The 16,723-nt window shown below is 47.2% G+C and overlaps 1 protein-coding gene across 1 annotated transcript in view; it reads right to left on the minus strand.

Moving 5' to 3' along the window:
• LOC144609296 (zinc finger CW-type PWWP domain protein 1-like) overlaps positions 1–16,723 on the minus strand; it is an 87,860-nt gene that overhangs the window by 11,081 nt on the left and 60,056 nt on the right. Inside the window, exons 12-15 of the mRNA XM_078427727.1 lie at positions 13,200–13,271; positions 3,789–3,879; positions 2,077–2,144; positions 707–830 (exon numbers count right to left, since the gene is read on the minus strand). Coding sequence (XP_078283853.1) covers positions 707–830; positions 2,077–2,144; positions 3,789–3,879; positions 13,200–13,271 — 355 coding nt within the window. The remainder of the gene's footprint in view (positions 1–706; positions 831–2,076; positions 2,145–3,788; positions 3,880–13,199; positions 13,272–16,723) is intronic.

The following is a 16,723-nucleotide window of genomic DNA, read 5'->3' on the forward strand; positions in this document are numbered from 1 at the left end:
AGGTAGTTGAGGCAGGGACTATCCCAATTTTTAGGAAACAGTGGGACAGGTACATGTTTAGGACAGGTTTGGAGAGATATGGGCCAAACGCGGGAAGGTGGGACTGTTGTAGCTGGGACATGTTGGCCAGTGTGGGCAAGTTGGGCCAAAGGGCCTGTCTCACATGAATAGAGCTGGATTCAGCAATGTCAATAACGGAGAGCGATGAAACGAAATCAGTCTCCAAACTAAAGGCGTGGCAACATATTTAAAAAACCCTCTCAAATTCCCCTTGATCAATCATTTTGGATCTTATCGAAACGTATAAGATTATTAAGGGGTTGGACACGTTAGAGGCAGGAAACATGTTCCCAATGTTGGGGGAGTCCAGAACAAGGGGCCACAGTTTAAGAATAAGGGGTGGGCCATTTAGAACTGAGATGAGGAAAAACTTTTTCAGTCAGAGAGTTGTGAATCTGTGGAATTCTCTGCCTCAGAAGGCAGTGGAGGCCAATTCTCTGAATGCATTCAAGAGAGAGCTAGATAGAGCTCTTAAGGATAGCGGAGTCAGGGGGTATGGGGAGAAGGCAGGAACGGGGTACTGATTGAGAATGATCAGCCATGATTACATTGAATGGCGGTGCTGGCTCGAAGGGCCGAATGGCCTCCTCCTGCACCTATTGTCCATTGTCTATTGCTCCTTATGACCCTTCTTTGCACGCCACACCGGTCGGTGGCTTTAGCTCTTCATCTAGATGTTTCAACACATATACAATTGCGTACTTCCCTTTTTCTTTTCTGGCATTCTCCTGTTGAGGTTCGGCCACAATAGGCACCTTGATTGCACTATCCTAGAAGTAAAGATAAATTATATATTATAAATAAACGGGCATTGAAATGTGCATTAATATGTGACATTCCATGTTATAGCTAGTGTATATACACACACACACACACTCATATATATATATATACACTTATATACACACACTCATATATATACACACACTTATATACACACTCATATATATACACTCTCATATATATACACTCATATATATATACATACACACACACATATATACACACACTCATATACACACACACATATATACTCATATATATACATACACACATATATACACACTCATATACACACACACACATATATACACATACATATACACACACTCATATACACACATATATATACACACACACACATATACACAGACACATATACACACACAGACTCATATATACACACACTCATATACACATATATACACACATACATATATACTCACACACACTCATATACACACACATATATATGTATATATGTACACATACACACACTCATATATATGTACACACATATATTAGGCAGGTGGGCATAATATATGTATATATACTATATATATACACCAATCAGCCAAAACATTATGACCACTGACAGGTGAAGTGAATAACATTGATTATCTTGTTACAATGGCACCTGTCAAGGGGTGGGATATATTAGGCAGCAAGTGAGCAGTCAGTTCTTGAAGTTGACGTGATGGATGCAGGAGAAATGGGCAGGAGTAAAGACCTGAGCGACTTTGACAAGGGCCAAATTGTTCTGGCCAGACGACTGGGTCAGAGCATATCTGAAACGGCAAGGCTTGTGGGGTGCTCCCGGTCAGCAGTGGTGAGTACCGACCGACAGTGGTCCGAGGAGGCCAACAAACCACAAACCAGCGACAGGCAGGGTGTTGGGCGCCCAAGGCTCATCGGTGTGCGAGGGCAACGAAGGCTATCCCGTCTGGTCCGAACCGACAGAAGGTCGACTGTGGAACCAATCACAAAAAATGTTAATGGTGGTCACGGGAGGAATGTGTCACAATACACAGTGCATCGCACCCTGCTGCGTATGGGGCTGCACACGGAGGACCAACAGCATATTAGGCAGGTGGGCATAATGTTTTGGCTCATCAGGTCATAACGTTTTGGCTGATCGGCGTATATAGAACACAGAGTCCTCCAAGACTGCACAAATAGCAATCGGCCTGGAAGTCCATTAATTTATCTTTGTTTGACCATTTTGCCAAAACTTACCCCATTCCAATCGCCTTCAACCTCCCTGGATTTGGATCTGTGCATCTCCTTGAAATTCCAAGACATTTCTAAGGAACAAAACAATGACTTCAATGCTGGCATCTTGGCTAGGGAACAGCTCTGCCCGAGACGGAGAGAAACTGCAGAGAGTTAAAGATGTAGCCAGTCCATCGCACAGACCAGACTCACCACCATTGACATCATCTACACCAGGCGGCCTCGTGAAAGCAGGCAACATATTAGACAATAGACAATAGATGCAGGAGGAGGCCATTCGGCCCTTCGAGCCAGCACCGCCATTCAATGTGATCATGGCTGATCATTCTCAATCAGTACCCCGTTCCTGCCTTCTCCCCATACCCCCTGACTCCGCTATCCTTAAGAGCTCTATCCAGCTCTCTCTTGAATGCATTCAGAGAATTGGCCTCCACTGCCTTCTGAGGCAGAGAATTCCACAGATTCACAACTCTCTGACTGAAAAAGTTTTTCCTCATCTCAGTTCTAAATGGCCTACCCCTTATTCTTAAACTGTGGCCCCTTGTTCTGGACTCCCCCAACATTGGGAACATGTTTCCTGCCTCTAACGTGTCCAACCCCTTAATAATCTTATACGTTTCGATAAGATCTCCTCTCATCCTTCTAAATTCCAGTGAATACAAGCCTAGTCGCTCCAGTCTTTCAATATATGATAGTCCCACCATTCCAGGAATTAACCTAGTAAACCTACGCTGCATGCCCTCAATAGCAAGAATATCCTTCCTGAAATTTGGAGACCAAAACTGCATACAGTACTCCAGGTGCGGTCTCATTAGGGCCCTGTACAACTGCAGAACGACCTCTTTGCTCCTATATTCAACTCCTCTTGTTATGAAGGCCAACATTCCATTGGCTTTCTTCACTGCCTGCTGTACCTGCATGCTTCCTTTCAGTGACTGATGCACTAGGACACCCAGATCTCGTTGTACGACCCCTTCTACCCCTATTCTCCTGCTTTATCCCCATAACCTGACACCCGTACTAAGCAACCGTTATCTGATCTAATTCACCAGCATGCAAAGCAAAGCTTTTCTCTGTACCTCGATAGACGTGACCATAATAAACATAAACCTAAAAAAATGGAAGTGCAGATAAAGAACAATCATATTGAGCCTGCGGCAGATGACAATCAGATTCTCACGCCCAATTTCCAAACACCACAACATGAAAAGACAATTATGCACTTAAATTTAATCCCAAGTGCTGAAACCTAGCATCATATGTCAGTTTGGAGAAAAGATTGGTCACACATAGGGCTTTGTCACCTATCTCACTCCCAAATACGGGACAAGGTGACGTCACCGCCCCGCGCCCCACGTGACCTCACCCAGCCAGCGGCCACGTGCTCCCGCTCCACCAATGGCGGCCGCCCGGGCCGGGAAGCGGGTTGCTTCGCCGGGTTAAGTGGCGCCGGGGCCTCCGGACCTACACTGTCCGAACCTACAGTGTCCGGGCCTACAGTGTCCGAACCTACACTGTCCGGGCCTACAGTGTCCGGCCCTACAGTGTCCTGAAGGTAGACACAGATATATATTACTGCGTGTTACTATTAAAACTCAGATCTTGTGAGTATATGTTTTGTATGTATGTTTCATGTTTCATATATATCAGTGATTTCGGCAAAACGGTAAACTATAGCGCCACTGTTGTAGAGACTGGGAGTTTGTCATAGTTACCTAGCGATTCTTGACTGGAATTATCTTCGGAAAGTTCAGCATCACCACTTCCCTTGTATCTGACAGCAAATCCAAACAGAGGGAGTCGGTCCTGCCAAATTAAACGATAATAAAGAATAGAAGTACATTAGTGCTGTGCACACTTCCACATGTGCATACACACACACACGGTCTCACAAACCAGAGGATACCGCCTCAGAAGAAAAGGCCGCACCTTGGCCTGCTGAGTGTTTTGAGCAATTGTAGAAACAAGGATCTGCAGATTACATGCGGCACTGTGGCGCAGCGGTAGAGTTGCTGCCTTACAGCGAATGCAGCGCCGGAGACCCGGGTTCCATCCCGACTACGGGTGCTGTCTGTGCAGAGTTTGGACGTTCTCCCCGTGACCTGCGTGGGTTTTCTCCGAGATCTTCGGTTTCCTCCCGCACTCCAAAGACGTACAGGTTTGTAGGTTAATTGGCTTGGGTTTATATGCTTGGAAATTGTCCCTAGAGTGCATAGGATAGTGTTAATGTGCGGGGATCGCTGGTCGGTGCGGACTCGGTGGGCCCAAGGGCCTGTTTCCACGCTGTATCTCTAAACTAACTAGACTAAAAGATGCTAGTTTACCAAGGAAAAACACAAAATGCTGGAGTAACTCAGCGGGTCAGGCACCACAATGACACACCCCAAAGGCTAGGATAGAGTGGATGTGGAGAGGATGTTTCCACTAGTCTAGGAGAGTCTAGGACCAGAGGTCACAGCCTCAGAATAAAAGAAATTTCCTTTAGGAAGGAGATGAGGACGAATTTCTTCAGTCGGAGGGTGGTGATTCTAGACAATAGACAATAGGTGCAGGAGGAGGCCATTCGGCCCATCGAGCCAGCACCGCCATTCAATGTGATCATGGCTGATCATTCTCAATCAGTACCCCGTTCCTGCCTTCTCCCCGTACCCCCTGACTCCGCTATCCTTAAGAGCTCTATCTAGCTCTCTCTTGAATGCATTCAGAGAATTGGCCTCCACTGCCTTCTGAGGCAGAGAATTCCACAGATTCACAACTCTCTGAATGAAAACGTTTTTCCTCATCTCAGTTCTAAATGGCCTACCCCTTATTCTTAAACTGTGGCCCCTTGTTCTTGACTCCCCCAACATTGGGAACATGTTTCCAGCCTCTAACGTGTCCAACCCCTTAATAATCTTATACGTTCCGATAAGATCTCCTCTCATCCTTCTAAATTCCAGTGTATACAAGCCTAGTCGCTCCAGTCTTTCAACATATGATAGTCCCGCCATTCCGGGAATTAACCTAGTAAACCTACGCTGCACGCCCTCAATAGCAAGAATATCCTTCCTCAAATTTGGAGACCAAAACTGCACACTGTACTCCAGGTGCGGTCTAACTAGGGCCCTGTACAACTGCAGAAGGACCTCTTTGCTCCTATACTCAACTCCTCTTGTTATGAAGCCCAACATTCCATTGGCTTTCTTCACTGCCTGCTGTACCTGCATGCTTCCTTTCAGTGACTGATGCACTAGGACACCCAGATCTCGTTGTACGTCCCCTGTTCCTAACTTGACACCATTCAGATAATACTCTGCCTTCCTATTCTTACCACCAGTGGATAACCTCACACTTATCCACATTAAACTGCATCTGCCATGCATCCGCCCACTCACACAACCTGTCCAAGTCACCCTGCAACCTCATAACATCTTCCTCACAGTTCACACTACCACCCAGCTTTGTATCATCTACAAATTTGCTAATGGTACTTTTAATCCCTTCATCCAAGTCATTAATGTATATTGTAAATAGCTGCGGTCCCAGCACTGAGCCTTGCGGTACCCCACTAGTTACTGCCTGCCATTCTGAAAGGGACCCATTTATCCCCACACTTTGCTTTCTGTCTGTCAACCAATTTTCTATCCATGTCAGTACCCTACCTCCAATACCATGTGCTCTAATTTTGCCCACTAATCTCCTATGTGGAACCTTGCCAAAGGCTTTCTGAAAGTCAAGGTACACCACATCCACCGGCTCTCCCCTATCAATTTTCCTCATTCTTTGGATTTCTTTGCCACAGATGGCTGTGGAGGCCAAGTCAGTGGATATTTTTAAGAGATTGGTACATTCTTGATTAGTGCGGGTGTCAGGGGTTAAGGGGAGAAGACAGGAGAATGGGATTGAGAAAGATTGATCAGCCACGATTGAATGGCGGAGTGGATGTGATGGGCCGAATGGCCTAATTCTGCTCCTATCACGTGAACTTATGAACACAATTGATACAGAAGACATTGGAGGCCATTTCACTGGATGTTTTCAAGAGAGAGTTAGATTTAGCTCTTAGGGCTAACGGAATCAAAGGATACAGGGGAGAAAGCAGGAATGGGGTACTGATTTTGGATGATCAGCCATGATCTATTGAATGGCGGTGTTGGCTCGAAGAGCCGAATGGCCTACTCCTGCATCTATTTTCTATGTTTCTATGTTCTCACACTGACAATACAGTCTAAAGGTGCTTTTGCCAGAAATTATTTCCCAAACTGCAGGCGTTACGTACACTGTGAAAATATTGCCACTTCATTCATTTATATTATGCGGGCGTTCACATTACCACACCAGCATAGTTATATCAAACACCTTCCCACATCACCCTTCCACTCCCAAACCACAGAATGCTGTCATCCCAATTGCACAGGATTTTAACACCAACTTCAAATTCCATCTTTCCCTCTCTTTAAACATGGAAACATAGAAAATAGGTGCAGGAGTAGGCCATTCGGCCCTTCGAGCCTGCACCGTCATTCAATATGATCATGGCTGATCATCCAACTCAGTATCCCGTACCTGCCTTCTCTCCATACCCCCTGATCCCTTTAGCCACAAGGGCCACATCTTACTCCCTTTTAAATATAGCCAATGAACTGGCCTCAACTACCTTCTGTGGCAGAGAATTCCACAGATTCACCACTCTCTGTGTGAAAAAAAACTTTCTCATCTCGGTCCTAAAAGACTTCCCCCTTATCCTTAAACTGTGACCCCTTGTTCTGGACTTCCCCAACATCGGGAACAATCTTCCTGCATCTACCCTGTCCAACCCCTTAAGAATTTTGTAAGTTTCTATAAGATCCCCCCTCAATCTTCTAAATTCCAGCGAATTCCACCTTTTTCAACAACTGTACTACATGGAAACATAGGGAATAGGTGCAGGAGGAGGCCATTCGGCCCTTCGAGCCAGCACCATTTATTGTGATCACAGCTGATCGTCCACAATCAGTAACCCGTGCCTGCCTTCTCCCCATATCCCCTGATCCCGCTAGCCCCTAGAGCTCTATCTAACTCTCAGAGTCTCTGTCTCTCACTAATTGTGTCGCAACGTAGGGTATTTATATTTCCCCCCCTCCCTCTCCACATCTCCAGTTTAGTTTAGTTTAGAGACACAGCGCGGAAACGGGCCCTTCGGCCCACCGAGTCCACACCGACCAGCGATCCCCGCACACTAACACTATCCCACACACACACACACACACGAGGGACAATTTTACATTTATACCAAAGCCAATTAACCTCCAAACCTGTACGTCTTTGGAGTGCGGGAGGAAACCAGTATGTGTTATTGCATATTTTTATTGCTTATTTTAATTGGTCTTATTGTTGAACTGCGGGTAATTTCTCATTTCACTGCACATTTATGTGTATGTGACAAATAAATTGACTATTGACTATTGATCTCGGAGAAAACCCACGCAGGGCACGGGGAGAAGGTACAATCTCCGTTACAGACAGCGCCCTGCAGTTGTACAGGGCATTGGTGAGACCACACCTGGAGAATTGCGTACAGTTTTGGTCTCCTAATCTGAGGAAAGACATTCTTGCCATAGAGGGAGTACAGAGAAGGTTCACCAGGTTGATTCCTGGGATGGCAGGACTTTCATATGAAGAAAGACTGGATAGACTCGGCTTGTACTCGCTGGAATTTAGAAGGTTGAGGGGGAATCTTATACAAACTTACAAAATTCTTAAGGGGTTGGACAGACTAGATGCGGGAAGATTGTTCCCGATGTTGGGGAAGTCCAGAACAAGGGACCACACAGTTTAAGGATAAGGGTCTTTTAGGACCGAGATGAGAACGTTTTTTTTCACACAGAGTGGTGAATCTGTGGAATTCTCTGCCACAGAGGGTAGTTGAGGCCAGTTCATTGGCTATATTTAAGAGGGAGTTAGATGTGGCCCTTGTGGCTAAAGGGATCAGGGGGTATGGAGAGACGGCAGGTACGGGATACTGAGTTGGATGATCAGCCATGATCATATTGAATGGCGGTGCAGGCTCGAAGGGCCGTATGGCCTACTCCTGCACCTATTTTCTATGTTTCTATGGTCGGGATTGAACCCTGGTCTCTGGCGCTGTGAGGCAGCAACTCTACTACTGCGCCTCCTATCTATATCATTCCTTCTGCCTTCCAGTCCTCGACTATCTGCAACTCTGCATTTTATATCAACAGAATAATTATCAGTCTATCTTTAACCATTTGCATTTCACTTTCTGCTATTCCTGTTATACTGCATTGTTCTTATGGAATTCCTTGGGATATCTGTGTAGGAAGGACCTGCAGACGCTGGTTTAAACTAAAGACAGACACAAAAAGCTGGAGTAACTCTGCGGGACAGGCGGCATCTCTGGAGAGAAGGAATGGGTGACGTTTCAGGTCGAGACCCTTCTTCAGACTCAGGGGAGAGGGAAAATAGAGATATGGACGGTGATATAGACAGATACGGAACAAATGAGCGAAAGGTATGCAAAAAAGTAACGATGATAACGGAAACAGGCCACCTGCAGGAATATCTGCCTTCTGTCACCTGGTTTAGTTTAAGTTTTAGAGATACAGCATGGAAACAGGCCTTTCGGCCCACCGTGTCCACGCCAGTCATCGATCACCCGTTCACACCAGCTCTGTTATCCCATTTTCTGTTTCACTCCTGAAACTCTGGGGGTAATTTCACAGAGGGCCGATGAAGCTACAAAATCCCACGCAGTCACAGGGAGAACATGAAAACTCCGCTCACTCACGCACACACTAGCACTCACTCTCACACTCACTCACTAACACACTCACTCTTACACACTCATTAACATTCACACTCACTAACACACTCACAAGCACTCTCGCACAAACTCTCACAAACTCTCACTCACACTCATTAACATTCACACACACTCACTAACACACTCACTCACGCTCTCACACTAACTCGCTCTCACACTCACTCACTAACACACTCGCTCACTCTCACACTCACTCACTAACACTCACACGCACTCTCACAAACTCTCACACTCACTCTCACTCACTAACACACACAAACTAATTGACATTCACACACACTCACTCACTAACACACTCACTCATACGCTCATTCACTCAAACTCACTCTCACTCACTCACACACATTCTCACACACTCACTCACACCCACACTCACTCACTCTGTCACTAACATGCTCACTCACTCACTAACACACTCACTCACACGCTCACTCACGCTCATTCACTTACACTCTCAAACTCTCTAACACTCAGTCACTCATGCTCACACACACTCACGCACTCTCTCTCTCTCCCTGTCTCTCTCTCTCCCTGTCTCTCTCCCTCCCTCTGTCTCTCTCTCACTGCCTCTCTCTCTCTCTCTCTCTCTCTCTCTCTCTCTCTCTCTCTCTCTCTCTCTCTCTCTCTCTCACTGTCTCTCTCTCTCTCTCTCTCTCTCTCTCTCTCTCTCTCTCTCTCTCTCTCACTGTCTCTCTCTTTCTCTTTCTCTCTCTCTCTCTCTCTGTCCCTCTCCCTCTCTGCTCTCTCTCTCTGTCCCTCTCCCTCTCTGTCCCTCTTCCTCCCTGTCTCTCTCTCTCTTTCTCTCTCTCTTTCTCTCTCTCTTTCTCTCTCTCTTTCTCTCTCCCTCTCCCTCTCTGTCCCTCTCCCTCTCTGTCTGTCCCTCTCCGTCCCTCTCCCTCTCTGTCTCTCTCTCTCTGTCTCCCTCTCTCTCGCTCACACACACACATACACAGAGCGCTGGTGGTTGGGATGACAGCCGAGTGTCTGGGACAGTGAGGCAGCGTCTCTCCCCGCTGCACAACAGCAAGCAACCACTCTATTCCCCGTTGACCTTTGATCTTCCCTCTCTTATCACCTCACCTGTACCTTCACTTACTCCTTTACTCTCCCACCCAAAGAGCGGCATTTGATTTTGTGCCATGTTGTGAAACCACTGGGAAGGGCAGGGGATTTTGCCCTTGCATCATCTCCGGCTTTCATCTCTAACACCGTAAGAAAGGGGAGAGGCATAAAAGGCCGATCACTTCCTCTGTGCAATGACACTACATCTCCTGCACTTCCACGTATCTATCACCCCTCTCTATACCTTCCTACTGCAGGTGAATACCTTCCTACTGACATCAGTCTGAAGGAGGGTCTCGACCCGAAACGTCGCCCATTCCTTCTCTCCTGAGATGCTGCCTGACCCACTGAGTTACTCCAGCATTTTGTGAATAAATACCTTCGATTTGTACCAGCATCTGCAGTTATTTTCTTATGTTATTCCTACTTGTCCTGGAGCGTGGCAACTTCAACAGCCTGACCGCGGGAGAAGACGGCAGGGGAAGAGAAAAGACATTCTGGCCTTCCATCGCAGTGAGGAGTTGACTGGAGGAGACTCACTGTGATGGATGTTTCTTTTTTTTTGTTTTGTGTTGGTTTAGACAATAGACAATAGACAATAGACAATAGGTGCAGGAGTAGGCCATTCAGCCCTTCGAGCCAGCACCGCCATTCAATGCGATCATGGCTGATCACTATCAATCAGTACCCCGTTCCTGCCTTCTCCCCATACCCCCTCACTCCGCTATCCTTAAGAGCTCTATCCAGCTCTCTCTTGAAAGCATCCAACGAACTGGCCTCCACTGCCTTCTGAGGCAGAGAATTCCACACCTTCACCACCCTCTGACTGAAAAAGTTCTTCCTCATCTCCGTTCTAAATGGCCTACCCCTTATTCTCAAACTGTGGCCCCTTTGTGATTGTGTGTGTTATTGCTTATTTTTATTGCTCTTATTTTTTAGATTTAGAGATACAGCGCGGAAACAGGTCCTTCGGCCCACCGAGTCCGCGCCGCCCAGCGATCCCCGCACACTAACACTATCCTACACCCACTAGGGACAATTTTTACATTTACCCAGTCAATTAACCTAAATACCTGTTCGTCTTTGGAGTGTGGGAGGAAACCGAAGATCTCGGAGAAAACCCACGCGGGTCACGGGGAGAACGTACAAACTCCGTACAGACGGCGCCCGTAGTCAGGATCGAACCTGAGTCTCCGGCGCTGCATTCGCTGTAAGGCAGCAACTCTACCGCCGCGCCACCGTGCCACCTTGTTGGACTGTGGGGAACGGAATTTCGTCCAAAAGACATTTTTTGGATGACAATAAAGGCTATTCTGATTCTGAATGAAACGGAAGGGGAGTTCAGCCATGATTTAGGATTGTTGTCGACAAGACCTGAATGCCCTTCCTATTCGTGCATGGACCAGCAATTCCGAGCTGGAACGGGTACAGAGAAGACTAACGAGGATGTATTCAAGAGAGAGCTAGATAGAGCTCTCAAGGATAGCGGAGTCAGGGGGTATGGGGAGAAGGCAGGAACGGGGTACTGATTGAGAATGATCAGCCATGATCACATTGAATGGCGGTGCTGGCTCGAAGGGCCGAAGGGCCGAATGGCCTCCTCCTGCACCTATTGTCTATTGTCTATTGATGTTGTCAGGATTAGAGGGTCTGAGCTACAAGGGAGAGGCTGAGAAGGCTCGGACTTTATTCCTTGGAGCGCAGGAGGATTGAGGGGAGATCTTATAAAGGTGTACAAAATCATGAGAGGAATGGATCGGGTAGACGTACATAATCCCTTGCCCAGAGTAGGGGGATCGAGGACCAGAGGACATAGGTTTAAGGTGAAAGGGGAAAAGATTTAATAGGAAACTGAGGGGTAACTTTTTCACACAAAGGATGGTGGGGGTATGGAACGAGCTGCCGGAGGAGGCAGGGACTATCTCAACGTTTATCATATCATATCATATCATATATATACAGCGCGGAAACAGGCCTTTTCGGCCCACCAAGTCCGCGCCGCCCAGCCATCCCCGCACATTAACACTATCCTACACCCACTAGGGACAATTTTTTACATTTACCCAGTCAATTAAACTACATACCTGTACGCCTTTGGAGTGTGGGAGGAAACCGAAGATCTCGGAGAAAACCCACGCAGGTCACGGGGGTTAGACAGGTTAGAAACAGTTAGACAGGTACATGGATAGGACAAGGACAGGTTTGGAGGGATATGGACCAAAAGCGGGCAGTTGGGACTGGTGTAGCTGGGACATTGTTGGCCGGTGTGGGCAAGTTGGGCCGAAGGGCCCATTTTACACGCTGTATCACTCTCTGACTTTATGATTACATACAGAATAAAAATTGACACAAGTGCAGCTCCGAGTTGGTGCTGAGGTATGAGTGTCAGCACATTGCAGAGATAGTTTAGCTTGATACCTAACCTGTTCTGTAACTAGCCTGGGTGTGTTTTATTCAGTAACCGAATGCCTGAAATAGCTGTCTAAAAGCTCCTCTTCTATCAATCCATGTTGTTCTAGCCAGATCAAGGAAGACTTTCGGTTTAATTTAATTAAACTCACCTTTTAATGGCTTGCCTGGTGAGGTTCACCTTTAAATATCTTCAGAAGATATCCGGAGATAACAGCCATGCTAATTTTAAAGTGAGACCACACCTGGAGTATGGTGTGCAGTTTTGGTCTCCTAATTTGAGGAAGGACTTTCTTGCTATTGAGGGAGTGCAGCGTAGGTTCACCAGGTTAATTCCCGGGATGGCGGGACTGACACTTGATGAAAGAATGGGTCGACTGGGCTTGTATTCGCTGGAATTTAGAAGGATGAGAGGGGATCTTATGGAAACATGGAAAACATACTGGGAATTCTAGATAACATGGAACCATATAACAGTCGGACGGGCTAGATGCAGGGAAAATGGTCCCCATGTTGGGGGAGTCCAGAACCAGGGGTCACACAGTTTAAGAATAAGGGGTCGGCCATTTTGGACTGAGATGAGGAAAAACTTTTTCAACCAGAGAGTTGAGAATCTGTGGAATTCTCTGCCACAGACGGCGGTGGAGGCCGATTCACTGGATGCTTTCAAGAAAGTTAGGTTTAGCTCTCAGGGCCAACGGAATCAAGGGATATGGGGAAAAAGCAGGAACGGGGTGCTGATTCGGGATGATCAGCCATGATCATATTGAATGGCGGTGCTGGCTCGAAGGGCCGAATGGCCTTCTCCTGCACCTATTTTTCTAAACGTCAAGTAAAAGAGGGTCAAGGGTACCTGTATTTTCACTTTCTGGGCCTCTTCAGCCATCTTCTTTGCAGCAGATATTCTCTTTGCGAAATCACGTTTCTAGGTGTAAGACAAAGACATTGTGCTCAGTCCTCGTTGAATTAAGGGCGTAAGGGCACAAACATCCCACAGCTAACAAAAAAACATTACCATTTGGACCCCCTCCTTCATTCCCAATACCCTCCCGCAATTAAACATTAATCTGCTCTGCAATATTTTTATAACAATAATACAAGAAATTAAATTGTTTTAAAACCTAAAAGGAAATGACATTTAGCTCACCGACTAGTTCAGTTGAGTTTATTGTCATGTGTACAGTGCAAAGCTTTTGTTGCGTCAGCAGAAAGACAATGCACGATTGCAACCGAGCCATTTACAGTGTACAGATACATGATAAGGGAATAACGTTTAGTCCAAGCTACAGCCGGCAAAGTCCGATCAAAGATTGCCCGAGGGTCACCAAAGAGGTAGATAGTAGTACAGCCCTGCTCTCTGGTTGTTGTAGGATGGTTCAGTTGCCTGATAACAGCCGGGAAGAAACTGTCCCTGAATCAGGTGGAGGTGTGCGTTTCCACATTTCTGTACCTCTTGCCCCGATGGGAGAGGGGAGAAGAGGGAGTGGCCGGGGTGCGACTGGTCCTTGTTTATGCTGCTGGCCTTGCCGAGGCAGCGTGAGGTGTAGATGGAGTCAATGGAAGGGAGGTTGGTTTTGTGCGTGATGGTCTGGGCTGCGTCCACATTTGGCTGCGATTTCTTGCGGACTTGGATGGAGCTGTTCCCAAGCCGTGCTGAGATGCATCCCAACAAAATGCTTTCTGTGGTGCATTGAAACTTGAAATCACAAGATGTTGGTGCGTACTAAAGACCGTTCTCCATCACACATGGCGAGGAAAGTGATCTTTCGTAGTTACACAGACAATGAGTGGTTCCTAAAGGGCCTGTCTCACGTAGGCGATTTTAAGGCGACTGCCGGCGACGAGGCCATTTCCGACAGTTTGCCGAGGTGTCGCGGGCGGGCACGATCGCGAGGAGTCTTCAAAGAATCGTAGTGGATCTCAGCGCGTCGCTGAGAAATCAACCGGAGTGAAATTTCTCGGCGACCGCTGGCTTGTCGCCAGGTATCGTTGCTTATTGCGGGCGCTGTCGCACGCAGGCACGGGTTACTGATTGTGGATGATCAGCCATGATCACAATGAATGGCGGTGCTGACTTGAAGGGCCAAATGGCCTCCTCCTGCACCTATTTTCGATGTTTCTATGACACAGTGCAGAGGCGGAACTCACTGGATTTCTTGTACGGTTTCTGTAGGGGCTGAACTCTGCTTCATTGCTGCTGGCAGAGGAAAAGGTTAGACTCATCTCCACTGCTATGTGTGGCTGAACTTGTCTCTGTAATTGATGAGTGGGACTAAAATGATTTTCTCAGCTAATTATGAGGTTAGCCTGGAGATGATCAGCCATGATCACAATGAATGGGGCTGGCTCGAAAACATAGAAACATAGAAAATAGGTGCAGGAGGAGGCCATTCGGCCCTTCGGCCCTTCGAGCCTGCACCGCCATTCAATATGATCATGGCTGATCATCCAGCTCAGTATCCCGTACCTGCCTTCTCTCCATACCCCCTGATCCCTTTAGCCACAAGGGCCACATCTAACTCCCTCTTAAATATAGCCAATGAACTGGCCTCAACTACATTCTGTGGCAGAGAATTCCACAGATTCACCACTCTGTGTGAAAAAAAACGTTCTCATCTCGGTCCTAAAAGACCCCCTTATCCTTAAACTGTGACCCCTTGTTCTGGACTTCCCCAACATCGGGAACAATCTTCCTGCATCTAGCCTGTCCAACCCCTTAAGAATTTTGTAAGTTTCTATAAGATCCCCCCTCAATCTTCTAAATTCCAGCGAATTCCACCTTTTTCAACAACTGTACTACATGGAAACATAGGGAATAGGTGCAGGAGGAGGCCATTCGGCCCTTCGAGCCAGCACCGCCATTCATTGTGATCACAGCTGATCGTCCACAATCAGTAACCCGTGCCTGCCTTCTCCCCATATCCCCTGATTCCGCTAGCCCCTAGAGCTCTATCTAACTCTCAGAGTCTCTGTCTCTCACTAATTGTGTCGTGACGTAGGGTATTTATATTTCCCCCCCTCCCTCTCCACATCTCCAGTTTAATTTAGTTTAGAGATACAGCGCGGAAACGGGCCCTTCGGCCCACCGAGTCCACACCGAGTACAAGCCGAGTCTATCCAGTCTTTCTTCATATGAAAGTCCTGCCGTCCCAGGGATCAATCTGGTGAACCTTCTCTGTACTCCCTCTATGGCAAGAATGTCTTTCCTCAGATTAGGAGACCAAAACTGTACGCAATACTCCAGGTGTGGTCTCACCAATGCCCTGTACAACTGCAGCAGAACCTCTCTGCTCCTATACTCAAATCCCCTCGCTATGAATGCAAACATACCATTGGCTTTCTTCACTGCCTGCTGCACCTGCATGCCTACTTTCAATGACGGTCACGTGTGTCGAGGTACAGCTGCCAAAGCTTTTCACTGTACCTCGGTACGCGTGACAAGGAACCAAACTGAGCTGAACTGTTCCTTGTCGGACCACCAAAGGTCGCTGCAGTTCCAGGGACCCTCCAGGAACAGGAGTCAGCGAAAGTATTGCCTTGGCAGGGTCTGGTACAATCTGGCCCACTGTCAACACAGAGGAGGGCCACAGTGAGGCCTTCATTCGGGCAACAGACAGAGGAAGGCTTATGCTAAATGCTTGGTAACATGCCAGAAAGTCTTCATTCAAATGCAAAGCACCGGCAACACAAGGCTTCGAGCAGAGTTTGAATCCCATGCTCTTCAGTTTGGGAAGTGGTGGGGAACTGAATTAGCAGAGCGTACAGCCATGTGCAGGTAAGAACTGCAGATGCTGGTTTAAATAATATTAATAATAATAATGCATTACATTTATATAGCGCTTTTCATACACTCAAAGACGCTTTACAGGGATTTAAAGAACATAGGGAAGTGAATAAATAGATAAATAAGTAAACGAACGGAGAAAGGAGACAGAGGGTGAGGTGACCTTCAGTGGTTGAAGGCAGTACTGAACAGGTGAGACTTCAGTGATGTTTTGAATGTGGTGAGTGAGGAGGAGTCTCTGACGGTTTGGGGTAGTGAGTTCCATAGGGTGGGAGCAGCGATGGAGAAAGCCCTGTCCCCCCAGGATCTGAGTTTGGTCCGGATGGGGGGGGATAGGAGATTGGCAGCAGCAGAGCGGAGGGTGCAGGTGGGAGTGTGCCTGTGGAGGAGGTCAGTCAGGTAGGATGGGGCCAGGTTATGGAGAGCTTTGTAGGTCATGAGGAGGATTTCGTACTGGATTCTCTGGGGGATGGGGAGCCAGTGGAGTTTGTAAAGGACGGGGGTGATATGGTCACGGATTGGGGTGTGGGTGAGTAGACGAGCAGCGGAGTTTTGAATGTATTGAAGTTTACTGATGATTTTTGAGGGTGCGC

This window comes from Rhinoraja longicauda, chromosome 34, assembly GCF_053455715.1.
Source record: "Rhinoraja longicauda isolate Sanriku21f chromosome 34, sRhiLon1.1, whole genome shotgun sequence".
Lineage (NCBI taxonomy): Eukaryota > Metazoa > Chordata > Chondrichthyes > Rajiformes > Arhynchobatidae > Rhinoraja > Rhinoraja longicauda.